Below are 14125 nucleotides of genomic sequence, written 5' to 3'. Positions count from 1 at the left end.
AGAATGTATCTTTGCCGTAATGCTGAATACATGCTACATTCAAAAAGGAAGTGGCATTGAGACATCTTCCACGATATTACACGAGGGACAGGTCCTATTATCGATATCTCTTCTACTCCAGGTAGTACCGGTTTCGATACTTAGTCTATGGGTCGATACCGTATTTTTTATTGTTGACACAACTCAAATAGAACTGAAAAACAATTTGAATATATGTTTTTGTATATACAGGATTAAATATAATGATTTCAAACAGTACATTTGAGAAGTAAAAGTACTACGGTACTCATTTGACGGGGTAGACGACACGTACATGTAGTCTTAGAAGTTCAAAGGTACGGAGGTTCTATATGCAAATATATCTTGACAAAACAGGTGTACAGAGTGCATTTTGATACCTTTCCTCTAGGTCTGAATTCACCATTGGTTAAAAACATTTCGATTCTCATAATACATTTTTCATTAGTTCATCGGGTCGCCCGCATGGATACATACCACAAAACGGCATAATATATTGACACTATTGACAATAGAAATGAATATATTTATCTTACCTGGAATAATTACTCTAAACCCAACACCATACGTTGTCGATTTACGACAGACACCATTAGTGTCGTTTCCGCACAATGATAACCGTATAAACAACTAAACACGCTATGGTTAGCCTTTGAACCCTTTAAGATATACATTTCCGCTTTTCAAGTAGTTTTATTTTTACAAAATGCCTTACATGGGTAACAAAGGTAGTTGTATTGTACCTAGGATTGAAGTAGCCATCTTCTCAAGCCAAGCAACTAGTTATAGTATTTAGATGTACATTTATAGCTCATACCGCACCATGAACAATGTAAGCTTTATATTATTTTCGAGACTCGCAAAAATCAATTAACTTGTAAATATAAATATATAAATTACTTATATTACCGTATAAATAACGTTTTGTTTTATATAAACAGTTTGCCGTCAATTGATACCTACATGTTGTCTGAACGCACAAAATGACGTTGGTTTTAAAGATATTGTCCAATACACCTGTTTAAAACGATCAATTGTTTAGTTATGCGCAGTATAAATACATATAATATAGGAATATAACAAACAAAACATGGACATGTTTCGTTGAATGGTTTAAGCCTAGGCAAGTCACTTAACCTTATGTTCACGTGAATTTTCTTAGGAATAATTTTTAACAACCTTATTCAAAATTAATGAAGGTCCTGGAGTAAAAAAACACATATCCCAACATCCATGATTTGTACTTGAAAACTAAATCGTTAGATTATGATGGCTCGTTCAAATTTCCATGTTATTCCTTCGTCTTTGAAAAATTAAGGTCAATCTGCTTAGATATTTATTAAATTTAAAACAAAAACACAACAAGTGTAAAAAAGATAACCGTGAGTACGTATAATAGATAAGTGCATGACAAGAATAATACTGATCTGCATCAGAAAGTGATCACACGATAAAGCATAAAAAGTAATGACACAACTTCAGGACAATAAGAAAACAATGTGTGTATAGTTGAACATTGTCGAATATTTATACACGTATATATTGCAAACATCTTTTATCACCTGCGAACTATGATTTAAAACATGGACACTATATAAATGTGTTAAAGTCAGTTCATTTCATCGATGCAATATTAAAACGCTACATTTTATCCAAGTACATAAATGCTACCGTGAATAAACATATATAACTTATCAGTCTATTGACCAATATTTTGTTCAGAAGCTCTTGTTGTCAGGATCTATATTCAGTAATTCATTTTATTGAAACAGCTTTTATTGAAAATATTAATATAGAAACACTTTAGAATCATAACGTGAGTGAACAAGATATCCAATTATAATGCAACATTATACTAGCAATCCCACTTCTGAATAAGATATCCAATTATAACGCAACATTAAACTTTATTTCACACTTCTGAATAAGATATCCAATTATAATGCATCATAATACTCTCATTCACACTTCTGAATAAGATATCAAATTATAATGCAATATTGTTCTATCATTCACACTTGTGATGATGATACCAATTATAATGCAACATTATACTATCATTCACACTTGTGATGATGATACCAATTATAATGCAACATTATACTATCATTCACACTTGTGATTATGATATCCAATTATAATGCATCATTATACTATCATTCACACTTCTGAATAAGATATCCAATTGTAATGCAACATTATACTAGCATTCACACTTATGAATAAGATATCAAATTATAATGCAACATTAAACTATATTTCACATTTCTGAATAAGATATCCAATTATAATGCATCATAATACTCTCATTCACACTTCTGAATAAGATATCAAATTATAATGCAACATTATACTATCATTCACACTTGTGATTATGATATCCAATTATAATGCAACATTATACTATCATTTACACTTGTGATTATGATATCCAATTATAATGCATCATTATACTATCATTCACACTTCTGAATAAAATATCCAATTGTAATGCAACATTATACTATCATTCACACCATTGATTATGATATCCAATTATAATGCAATATTATAATATCATTTACACTTCTGAATAAGATATCCAATTATAATGCAATATTATACTTTCATTCACACTTGTGATTATGATATCAAATTATAATGCAACATTATACTATCATTCACACTTGTGATTATGAAATCCAAATATAATGCAACATTTTACTTATACTTATACTCATTCACTTATGTGAATATGCTATTTATATCATGTAGTATTATACTATCATTCCCACATGTGAATATGATATCCAATCATAATGCAGTATTATACTATCATTCACACATGTGAATATGATATCCAATCATAATGTAGTATTATACTATCATTCACAAATGTGAATATGATATCCAATTATAATGCAGTATCATACTATCATTCTCAATTGTGAATATGATATCCAATTATAATACAGTATCATACTATCATTCACAAATGTGAATATGATATCCAATTATAATGCAGTATCATACTATCATTCTCAATTGTGAATATGATATCCAATTATAATACAGTATCATACTATCATTCACAATTGTGAATATGCTATAATGCTATATTATAATGTTGTATTATACTATTATTCATACTTGATTAAAATAAATTGGTGAGGGAAAGCACTTTAAAATGTAAGTAATGGGTGGTTAAGTTTTCCAGAAATGGTCTTAGTATGTCGATCTACAACTATCTTATTTGAATTCCGATATTTTGTAAAAAGATGTACGATTTCTTCGTCTTTCTCTTCAACTTCAGTTCTCGTTTTTTTCTGTAATACTCTTCGGTATTTGCGCCAGGTTTGTACTGTCATCGCCATCAGTATCTTTCATTTTTTCCTCGGGCTTAATGTCTTGTTTCTCATTGTCTTTGGATATTCGAAAAAAAAGAGTAAGTATTTGATGCATTTAAACTGTCTTAATTCATAATCAGATGTTTCTATTTTTAATGATGTTAAATCTGACTTAAGACCATCAAGAAGTTTAAAATATGTTTTGTTGTTTTAAAAACAAAGCAATTCATTTGAATTACACGATTTTAGAACGAGCTATTTTACAATATCATAATGGCTAAGTATAAAAACAGCCGTCTGGGATATACTCATTCAGCAATTCTATTATCAAGAAATATTTCCATAATTAAGGAAGGACTAAACTGTAAACGAACCACGTTCTGTTATAGCGGCAACATACTTTGAATATCCTCTTTATGTCTTATATCTATGATGGAACTTGAAAGCAATATATAACATTTCCTCATTAAACATGTTAGCATGCACCTTTTACCTAGTATACACATATTTTGCTAGTAAATTAACTAGGAACTGCAAAAGCTCAAATAATGTGTAGATGCGCATTTGCGAAACCTACCAGGTTTTGTTTGGTCAGGTTTGGGAAACTTAACGAGCAAATAGCCTTCTTCGTTATTCTCGCGGCTTGCGGTCCCATCTTTGTTAGGTTTAGTGCTCAGATCTGCAACGAGGTATCCTTGTAATATGAAACATAATCAGAATGTTCATATTCATACCATTAAGCCACCAGGCCATTTAACAAGAAAAACTTATAATGTATCCTTCTTGTTTATTTTTGTGTATTTCGTTGTTTGTATAACACGAGTATAGAACAAGATATTTCAGAAGAACACAATAGCTTAAAAGTTTAAAGAGCTGGCAAGCATATACTCAACCTGCATTATATAATCAAGAACTATTTCCATGATTAAGAAAGACTAAATTGTAAACGAACAACTTTTGATTCAAGCGACAACACGCTTTAAGCATTCGACTTATATTATATCTATATTGGAAGAACTTTGAAATTATATTACACAACTTACTTATTAAACCTCATGCCATGCACCTTTTTACACATATTATGCTTGTAAATTAACTAGTAACTGCAAAAGCTCAAATTATGTGTAAATGCGCAAAACCTACCAGATTTTGTTTGGTCAGGTTTGGGAAAGTTAACGAGCAAATAGCCTTCTTCGTTATTCTCGCGGCTTGCGGTCTCATCTTTGTTAGGTTTAGTGTTAAGATCTGCAAAGAGGTAATCTTGTAATATTAAACATAATCAAAAAGTTCATATTAATACCATTCAACCACCAGGCCATTTTAACAAGAAACACGCCAAACATTTATTTGGAAATGTATCCTTCTTGTTTATTTTAGTATGTTTTGTTGTTTTAAAAACAAGACAAATTGTTTGTATAACACCAGTGTAGAACAAGTTATTTCAGAAGAACGCAATAGCTAAGTTTAAACAGCAGGCAAGCATATACTCAACCTGCATTATATTATCAAGAAATATTTCCATGATTAAGAAAGACTAAATTGTAAACGAACAACTTTTGATTCAAGCGACAACACGCTTTTAGCATCCGACTTATATTCTATATCTTTATTGGAAGAACTTTTAAATTATTTTACACAACTTACTTATTAAACCTCATGCCATGCACCTTTTTACAAATATTATGCTTGTAAATTAACTAGTAACTGCAAAAGCTCAAATTATGTGTAAATGCGCAAAACCTACCAGATTTTGTTTGGTCAGGTTTGGGAAAGTTAACGAGCAAATAGCCTTCTTCGTTATTCTCGCGGTTTGCGGTCTCATCTTTGTTAGGTTTAGTGTTCAAATCTAAAAAAAGTAAGTTCTTGTTGTATAAAACTGAATCAGAATGTTCATATCTATACCCTTAAAATAGACCCACCTGGTCATTTTAAGAAGGAAAACGTATAACATTTATTTTCTTCGGAAATGTATCCTTCTCGTTTATTTTAATACGATTTAATTTCGAAATAGAAACTTTGTTGTTGAATAATACGGGGTACCATCCAGAGTTGGTAAATGGTTCTGAACCAACTTAGTTAACAACTGCCTAAATAGTTTTAGGGTTTCAGTAAACACTTTCAGACATTATCTTAATGAATTCGTTCATGAGTGCCCGAATATATTAAGTAGATACATCGGCGCATGCAAACCTGACATAGTTACTATTTGCAATACCTACCTGACTTAGGTTTAGTTGATTTGGGGATTTCAACATCCAAGTAAGTTGCTTCAATATGCGTCTTTTTCCCGCTTTCTTTGGTTTGTTCTAGGTTTGTGTTTATGTTTTGATCTGCAGTTTATTTCAATCATAATTCAAAATTTGATAACAGTTACTTGTGTTTAATATCGATATATGCATGCATATGTGAAAACATGAGATCGATACTATAAGTAAAGGTGTAAACTAACGATTAACTGAGCATATATTTTAAACATGAACCCCTTAGTGCAAACTTATGCCCGTGTTGGTATTTGATGAAACACCCAAAAGTGTGACCTTATCATTTAACGTACAGACATGATAATTGCTGGTGATAAGCAGTCTTGTCATGGTGAAAATATGCGCCAAGTTATTGAAATTTCCCCAAATACACGACTGAGTAACTGTCTTGACAATAAAAATTATAAGGAATTGTTTTTGAGTAATGGCCTTTATGTATGACCTTGACATTAAACCTACGGATATGAGTGAAGTAATGGCGAACATTTTGCCAAGTTTTGTTTTTTTTAAATCCCCCAATTCCTATGAAAGACTAAGTAACAGTTCGAATACATAACAAAATTGTAAAACGATTCTTAATGGCAAACTTAACCTTACACCTTAAGACATGTGTCTTGGACGTGACAGCTAGCTTCTAACTGAAATCATGTGTGCCAAGTTGTTTCAAAACCCCGCAATGCATGACGAAAATACAGTCTAAACAAGCCCAAATACAAGGTATTTTGACCAATAACGTTTAAGTATGACCTCGACCTTGCAAACCCGATACATCGTCTTGTCAAAGCGAACATTTATGCAACGTTAACATTCATAATTACAACCCGAACAGGAAGTACAAGACAATTTGACGACTAATGGCTCTAAAGTGTGCAATAAACCTACAGTACAGACTTTTGTCTTCAACGTGACACAATGTTATGTCTTTGAGAACGTTTGTATGTTATTTCAGAATCCCTCTTTGCTTGGCAAAGTTAGAGCCGAAACTGGAGTTGTCGACGCCTGTCCATGCGCCCGCCAACATACCCCATCATTACGTAGTTTTTTGTCTTCAGAAAACATGGTTGAAAAAAGCTAAATAAATGCATAGTAGCTCGGTTTTGCTAGGTACACCATTTACCATCATTTACCAAAGCTGTTAAGTTACTTATAGTTAATTATGAACTATGTACTACATCCGAAGTTTACAAAATTCGATGCATACCAGGCTTTGTATTGGTAGGTGTGGGAATTGTAACTGTGGTATAGTCTTCTTCCGTATGATTTACGGCTGCGGGAATTGTTACTGTGGTATAGTCTTCTTCCGTATGATTTGCGGCTGCGGGAATTGTAACTGTCATATAGTCTTCTTCTGTATGCTCGCTGTCTGCAGTACTTTCTGTATTTAGTTGAGTGGGTTCATTCAGATCTGCAAAGAAAGATATATGTGATGCAGGTAGGTAATGCAATTAAAATCTAAATTGCTACCTTTCAGTTAACAACTTTTCATGAGAAAAATACAAACTTTAATATACTTTTTAATCTTCTTCTTCTTCTTCTTCTTCTTCTTCTTCTTCTTCTTCTTCTTCTTCTTCTTCTTCTTCTTCCTTCACTTCTTCTACTTCTTCCTCTTCACCTTTTTCTTCTTTTTGCCAGTTTAGTGGTCAAACAATTTTTATTTAATAAAACAGCATATTGTATTTTAAATGGAATATGTTAACTGTTAAGACTATTACTTTTTAATTATTTATAGTGTACTACCTTGGTTGAGATCACGTAAGTCCGCAACGTTGACATTAGCGTCTTGCTGAAAACAAAATACCCTTATCAATTCAAAAATTTGATCAAGTTTTTAATGCACCAGTCAATTGCTACCACGTCCCCCCAGGTCCGGGGAAAAGCGGGTAATTTCGGTCCAGCCAATCCCCGTGTAAGATCTCCGCGCTACAGGCACAAAGTGCTGATAAAATCCCCGCCAAATGCCCCACTATCTGGGGACACCCTGTTATGTAAAACTGACTTCTTTCAAATTGGGAGAGCATCAGGATGATGCGCCATCTTTTTTAATGTCTCGCGAGATCTCGTTTAACTTCGGGAAATGCTTGGCTAAAACACGGCAAATTCCGTTAAAAGAACGGATAAAGCCACTCTCCACTCTCCACTATTTTCGGCGCGAAAACAAAACAACCGCATTCACTCGGCCCTGCGGGGTCACCTGGTAGGTAATAACACGGCACATTTCCCACGCTATCCTCGTCGTACCACGGACCTGGGGAGGGGGGCGTGGTTACAATTGACTGCTGCAAGCTCAACAATTGAAATGAGCTCGGACAGTATATATAAAATTGATAAAAAAATGAAATTTCAAAAACAAAACCCTTTAAATTCATACGTTAAAAAAGTTTTCTACATGGATGTTATTCAAAACCTAAAACTCTGAAATATCAGAATAACGTCTAAATATAATGCAACCATAGTTATACAGTATTACATGAATCATTATTTTATGAATATTAATGAACTCAACATAGTTCCCCTTTACACTATTTATATTTTGAATATTGGTGCAATAACTTAAGATAATATTTTGACAACTATATATTCATAAACCAATTATCTTGAAAAGCTTTAAATCAGGTATATGAAATCAATATTCGCTGTTGGTACGAAAGCTTAGTGATGTTTCAATAGATTAGAGCCAGTTTTTATTTAAACATGTCGCTATAGGACGTGCAGAAGTCTGCTAATATTAAAATCAAGGTCATCGCAAATAACAACTTTAAAAAAACACATACTAGTCTATGAACGGTCATTTTAACCAAAAAGGTACATGTGCACAATTACTAAGATATGGGTAATTGAATATTTTCAATTCTTATAAGTAATGCACGATCACATTGATCAATATTTTGATGGAGTCTACACGGAAAAGCCACCAGTTATCAAAACTGAATGACTATATTCTCAACCGTTATGTTTACTTGCTACAGTCCCTAAAAAATTAAGTTGTGACTAGGCGTGATAGCTAGCGCACTTGTGTTTCAATCTTTTGTTGGTGGTTCAAATTGCAGGCGATAGTTATTTAAACTAAAACGTGCAGATAATAGCAAAACCATATTTTCTTGTATACTTAAATACATCGGTTCCTTCAACAACGGAAAACAATAATATTTTGAACGACATTTAATGACACTGTTATACTATGTAACCAAAATATGGGTTTCAAACAATGTGAATGGTAACTGCTGTATTCTTGCCATTTTGGACTGCACCTTACTGTTTCGATACCACCATTAAAATTTATTTCGTTGTACTGTTTGAATAAAAAGTATTGGTACACAACCCATTATGAAATATATGTGACTATGCATATACGATTAAATGTAAACTTTACTGGTTCAATGATATATCGAATACATATATTTGACAAGATGATATAAGGATGATGAAAAAAACGCTCAATATTTTATTAAAGACTTTGGCTTGCGCTCTTACCAGTATACTTTATTTCGACTACATTCATTTCTGACAACGCTCTTGCTTTTCATGCCGTATAAAAACTACTGCTGCCGCTAAAAAGTAGACTTCGCTGTTATTTGATCATTCAGACCTTGTTGTGGGACTACAAGCAGGTCTTTAACGATGTGTAATCGGTCAGTATGTTGTTCGTTAAAAATAAGGTGTATTTAAACTAAATACCTACCAGAAACACATTTAAACAAAACTTACTGAGTCCATGTGGCGTTTCTTTCGTTTTACCACCACTATCACTATCACAACCAACACCACCAGGCCCCAGTATCACGAAAGAACTCAAACTCAATCTCAAACTCAAAATTTGACCTGAGATTATTTTTTTTGACTCAGTTGAGATCCGACTCAATTTGGTGATCACGAAATATTTTGAGACCGTTCTCAGCCGAGTTTTAAACTCAGTCTCAACTATTATCGATCTGCATTCGCGTAAGCGGACATATTCCGCTAAATACTCTTCAACTGGAAGATGAACCGCGAGCTTATGTCATCATCGGGGTCGTCTGTGGCCAAAACAACGAAAATGAACGAGTTGAAGAAGCGCTCGAACAATTGGACCGATTCAGAGCGGCACTCCGCTCTGTCAACAATACTGAATCAACATGATTCACTTTTTGGAAAGTTCAAAGGGGCCACTCTTGGAAATAAGGCCAAGGAGGCCAAATGGGATGAGATCGTAATGGAAATAAATTCGTAAGTCAGAAGTGTCATATGATTCATGGCGTTTATTTTCACTTTGTTTCTAAGTTAAACTTTCCCTAGTATTGATACGTTTAATATATAAAGCCATTTTGTGGTACCATTGCTTAAAGTTGCACTCTCACAGATTGACCATTTTTACAACTTTTTATTTTTTTGTCTGGGAAAGAGCATATTTATGTGTAAATATCTGCAAACCAATGATATAAGATTGCTGACAAAAATTCAAATCGTAGATTTTTATATTTCCGTTCGAAAATTAATGATTTATGGGTTAAACCGTTACTATCAGTTTAGGAAAAATGCATAAAACATCAATTTTTGAACTTAAATATAATAAATTAATCTGCGATCTAATTTTTGTCAGCAGTCTTATATAACTGCTTTCCATGGATTTTTGCAAAATTGGCTCGTTCGAAAAACAAACAATTAAAAAGTTGTAAAAACCTTCAATCTGTGAGAGTGCAGCTTTAATATTTTCTGATGCTTTTAAAATATTTTATGTTCACAGTATATGCTGTTGTATTCCTTGAAATTAGTGCAAATTTTAAGATTCAAGAGCAGTATCCCAGGACGATATATAAATTTGTGTCTAATTTCACTATACTCTATTTTGTTACAACTAAAGTGCATGCCTGACATTATTGTGTTAAATGGTCTACATTTGTATAATGTGATTTTCAGTACGTGTTTCATTTTTTGTATATGATGTTGTACTCCTACTTCAGCTGTGGTGGTACACGCAGAACTGTGGAAGAGGTCCGGAAGATGTACCAGAACTCAAAGCAACGGGGTAAATAAAAAAATTAACAGAACAATGTAGCTTTAGGCCATTTTCTATGATAAAATGTTATATGAATTTAGTTCTTGAAAACAGTAAAATCTGTATACCTAAGATCCTCTATAATGCAGTAAAGTTTATGGATATAATAATAAAGTTGAAAAATAAAGTTTAAAAAAAACAAAACTATATCAGTTCTATTTGTTTTCCATGATAATGAACTTTTCTCAACTGTAAAACTTTCCAGTTTTATAGGTGCAATCGGTGAAGGAATAAATAACCGGTTATGCAGAAATTAGCTTGTTCTATACTGTTGGTCCTGCATGTGAAGCCATATAAATTGGCATCTATGTGGGACATGTTATCCCACAGTTTAAACCCAAACATTTGTAATTGAAAATGGGTTTTGGAATCTCCTTCTAGAAATATTTTGTTGATTTTAGTTTCTTTGTGGGGCTTGGATTCCCATTTTATCACTGCAAGGTGAAATTAATAATTTATTTGCTTTGAATTGTGCATAATTTGCCGGGGATATTTAAATTTAATTGATTGAAAATTTTCATACTTTTTACAGTCATCGAAATCAGACTTTGGGATCAACAAGCCCGAATTATTATACTATTTCTTGGCATCAAATTTTTGAACAAGCCCTGCTTTATAAAATTCAGAATTTGAGTAAGCCCGAAAGACATTTTACCAGTGCAGGGCTTGCGGGCTTGTGCTAGTTTCGACCACTGACTTTTTCAGCAAAGGAGAAATTCTTTCGCAGCCAAAAGACTGGGGGTGGACCTGGAGAGCAGTTTTCAGCATGCGATAATTTGCTTCTAGACAAACTAAAGGACACAAATGTTCTGACTGGCATTGCTGGCGGGGTTGAGAGTGGGTCCTACTCATTCATCATTGAGAACGGTATATAACTGTTTTTGTATAAATTAAAAGTTTGACTTATAGGATTAATTAATTTAACATTTACATGACTATATTACTTTGATTATAACATGTTAAGTTTGTATACTTAAACAATATCAGAACATGTATTCACACAAATGTTAATAAAGGAACACTATTACACTAAATCATTTTATATATAAGGTAATTATCACAATATTGAGGAATAAGTGATGTATCCAAACCAATGTTCATGTGAAGTATGTTTATCTTGCAAATTGGAAAAAAAATCAGTTAAATATTTGCTTTTCTGTTTAAAGCTGCACTCTCATAGTTATATCATTTTTACAACTTTTTATTTTTTTATCTTGGAAGGAGCAAACTTTTTGCATAAATATCTGCAAGCCGATAATATAAAATTGCTGACAAAAAAAAATCAGATTGTAGATTTTCATATTTCCGTTCGAAAATATATGTTTTAAGGCTTAATAGTTCTTAACGGTTTAAGAAAAATGCTTAAAACATCAAATTTTGAACTTTAATATGAAAATCTGCAATCTAATTTTTTGTCACCAGTCCTTTATAACTAGTTTCCATGTATTTTGGATAAAATTCGCTAGTTCCAAGACAAAAAATAAAAAAAAGATTTCAAAACATTCAATCTGTGAGAGTGCAGAGATTTCAAAACATTCAATCTGTGAGAGTGCAGCTTTAATGTCTTGTTAATAATTGACAATTTTCAGCAATTTGGTATGAGTCTCCCCGCTTAATCCCGATGTTGTGCAGGATGGCACACGCCATTGTCGTCCTGCAAGCCTTCATCTCGGATGTCCTTATCCCGTACGACATAACTGCAAACCTCCTCTTTAAAACACCAAACGTTTGCTCGATGATGACTCTAGTTTTACAGAGTGATCTGTTAAATCTGAAATCATTCAGAATTTGGTTGGTAAGAACGTATTTTTAACATAAATCTTTATATAAAATAACAATAATAATATCTTTGACTAGAAAACTCCATAATTATGTCATGTCGGAATTACATCATTAAAACTAACACGACTGAACATGACCGGCAACACCTCTCCTGTGTCTGAGTCTGGTGGTTCAGGTATGGCGTCATCAAGTACTTCTTACATGCATAGCCACTATCTCCTAGCAACACTCCATCCATTCCTGCAAAAGTCAGTTCCCTTTCAAAGAGTATGTAGTGCAGTACATTAATTGTTATGCAAAATAAGTACGGGCCGGTGCTTTGCTTGAAGTACAATGGTCATGTTGTACGTCATTTATAATTGAAACAACAAAACGATTTTCATATATAACTTGGCATAAATACCATTCTCCAACTGTGCACATAATCTGCTTTCCCTAAATATACGGCTGTCGTGTACGCTCCCGGGCCACTTGGCTACGACATCCATGATGATGAAACGAGCATCGCATACCATCTGTCACATGAAAAAATATGAAAATTATAAAGTAACTTTTAAAATCAACACCACCAACATACCTGTTTGGACAACCTATATGATGGGGATGAAAACATTTTAATTTGATGATTCATTTATTTCATTCGTTTTTTTTATCATATGGTAATGAAAAATTATTAAACCTGAACGTTCACTGAATGGAACCCTTTTCGATTTACGAAATCTGCTTCGTTATGTGTTGGTGCTCTGATGCGGACATGTGTGCAGTCTATGCACCCCAACACGTTCGGGAATCCTGAAAAGTAAGATAGCACAAAATGCAATTAACAGTAAACAAGTATTGCATGTATGTGGTTTTAAATGAACATTAATGCAATGTTATGATTCATCAAGTTATTTAAGGCAAGGGGCGTAACTGTCGAAACTAGCATGCAGCATTAAGAGAGTTGAACTTAACCTTCACTAGGTAACGGCATTTCCGGAAGTTTACATTAATTACATTAGCAACCAATCAAAACGGTAATTAATATAAAAGTTTAATACCCGCAATGCTGTAAAATTCCTTCTTCTTTATTCTTATCTCTGCATCATCAACAGGCATGCTTATAAACCTGTTAATGTGCCTGCATAATGCGTTGGTAACCCTGTCTATGGCACGCCCCACAGATGGACGGGAAATTCCATGAATCTCGGCAATTAATAAATGGTGAGCTCCCGTGGCGAAAAATTGAAGAGTTACAAGCACAGAGAGCAGAGGTGGTAGTGGCAAGCTTCGTCTTGTTACAGCATCAAGTTCATTAAAAACAACACCCACTATCATTACGATTGTTTCTGGATAAAATCGGTATCCCTCCCGAACTTCCACTCTTGATAATCTCTCCAACGGGTTGGCCCTGTCTTTAAACACTCTTGGAACCCGCTGTTGACCATACATAGCGATTCTCTGCAGACGCTGGAATCTATCTACATAGTTGTCGGCCATTTTTGAGTTTGAGACAAAAAATGAGAGTGCTACAAGGCTGTCTCAAATGTTAAGCTTGATTTTTTGAGTTTGAGATTGAGTTTGAGATTGAGTTTTTTTGTGAACACTGAAATGAGTTTCGACTTAAAATGAGTCCTGTTTTGAGTTCATTCTTTGAGATTGAGTCAGAGATTTGTCTTAAGTTCTTTCGTGATACTGGGGCCGGAACAACGCCTCCTGTGGTGACT

General features: G+C 33.4%; 2 protein-coding genes across 2 annotated transcripts; one reads left to right on the top strand and one right to left on the bottom strand.

The window, feature by feature from the left end:
* The first annotated feature begins 9584 nt into the window (after positions 1 to 9584).
* LOC128246130 (uncharacterized) lies at positions 9585 to 11512 on the top strand. Its single transcript, XM_052964327.1, has 3 exons — positions 9585 to 9808; positions 10543 to 10607; positions 11343 to 11512. The coding sequence occupies exons 1-3, from the start codon at positions 9585 to 9587 to the stop codon at positions 11510 to 11512; spliced, it is 459 nt and encodes a 152-aa protein (XP_052820287.1).
* A 682-nt stretch (positions 11513 to 12194) lies between these two features.
* Positions 12195 to 13741, bottom strand: LOC128246129 (putative nuclease HARBI1). The gene is made up of 5 exons (XM_052964326.1): positions 13460 to 13741; positions 13099 to 13211; positions 12823 to 12934; positions 12566 to 12659; positions 12195 to 12408 (listed from the first exon to the last, which is right to left on the bottom strand). Exons 1-5 carry the CDS (start codon positions 13734 to 13736, stop codon positions 12195 to 12197), a joined length of 810 nt encoding a protein of 269 aa, XP_052820286.1. The 5' UTR covers positions 13737 to 13741.
* Between the last annotated feature and the right edge of the window lie 384 nt (positions 13742 to 14125).

This window comes from Mya arenaria, chromosome 9, assembly GCF_026914265.1.
Source record: "Mya arenaria isolate MELC-2E11 chromosome 9, ASM2691426v1".
In the NCBI taxonomy this organism is placed as follows: Eukaryota; Metazoa; Mollusca; class Bivalvia; order Myida; family Myidae; genus Mya; species Mya arenaria.
The sequence above is the reverse complement of the archived record's forward strand: the minus strand, read 5'-3'. Positions and strand labels throughout refer to the sequence as shown.

What these genes read in the sequence shown, in the direction of transcription:
- LOC128246129 (XM_052964326.1), bottom strand. Translation starts at nt 13,736, where the DNA reads ATGATAGTGGGTGTTGTTTTTAATGAACTTGATGCTGTAACAAGACGA. An exon ending in ATGTGCACAGTTGGAGAATG is followed by an intron (nt 12,660 to 12,822) that starts GTATTTATGCCA and finishes TGACTTTTGCAG; the next exon opens with GAATGGATGGAGTGTTGCTA. An exon ending in CAGACTCAGACACAGGAGAG is followed by an intron (nt 12,409 to 12,565) that starts GTGTTGCCGGTC and finishes GAATGATTTCAG; the next exon opens with ATTTAACAGATCACTCTGTA.
- LOC128246130 (XM_052964327.1), top strand. Translation starts at nt 9,585, where the DNA reads ATGAACCGCGAGCTTATGTCATCATCGGGGTCGTCTGTGGCCAAAACA. An exon ending in ATCGTAATGGAAATAAATTC is followed by an intron (nt 9,809 to 10,542) that starts GTAAGTCAGAAG and finishes CTCCTACTTCAG; the next exon opens with CTGTGGTGGTACACGCAGAA. An exon ending in CCAGAACTCAAAGCAACGGG is followed by an intron (nt 10,608 to 11,342) that starts GTAAATAAAAAA and finishes TGACTTTTTCAG; the next exon opens with CAAAGGAGAAATTCTTTCGC.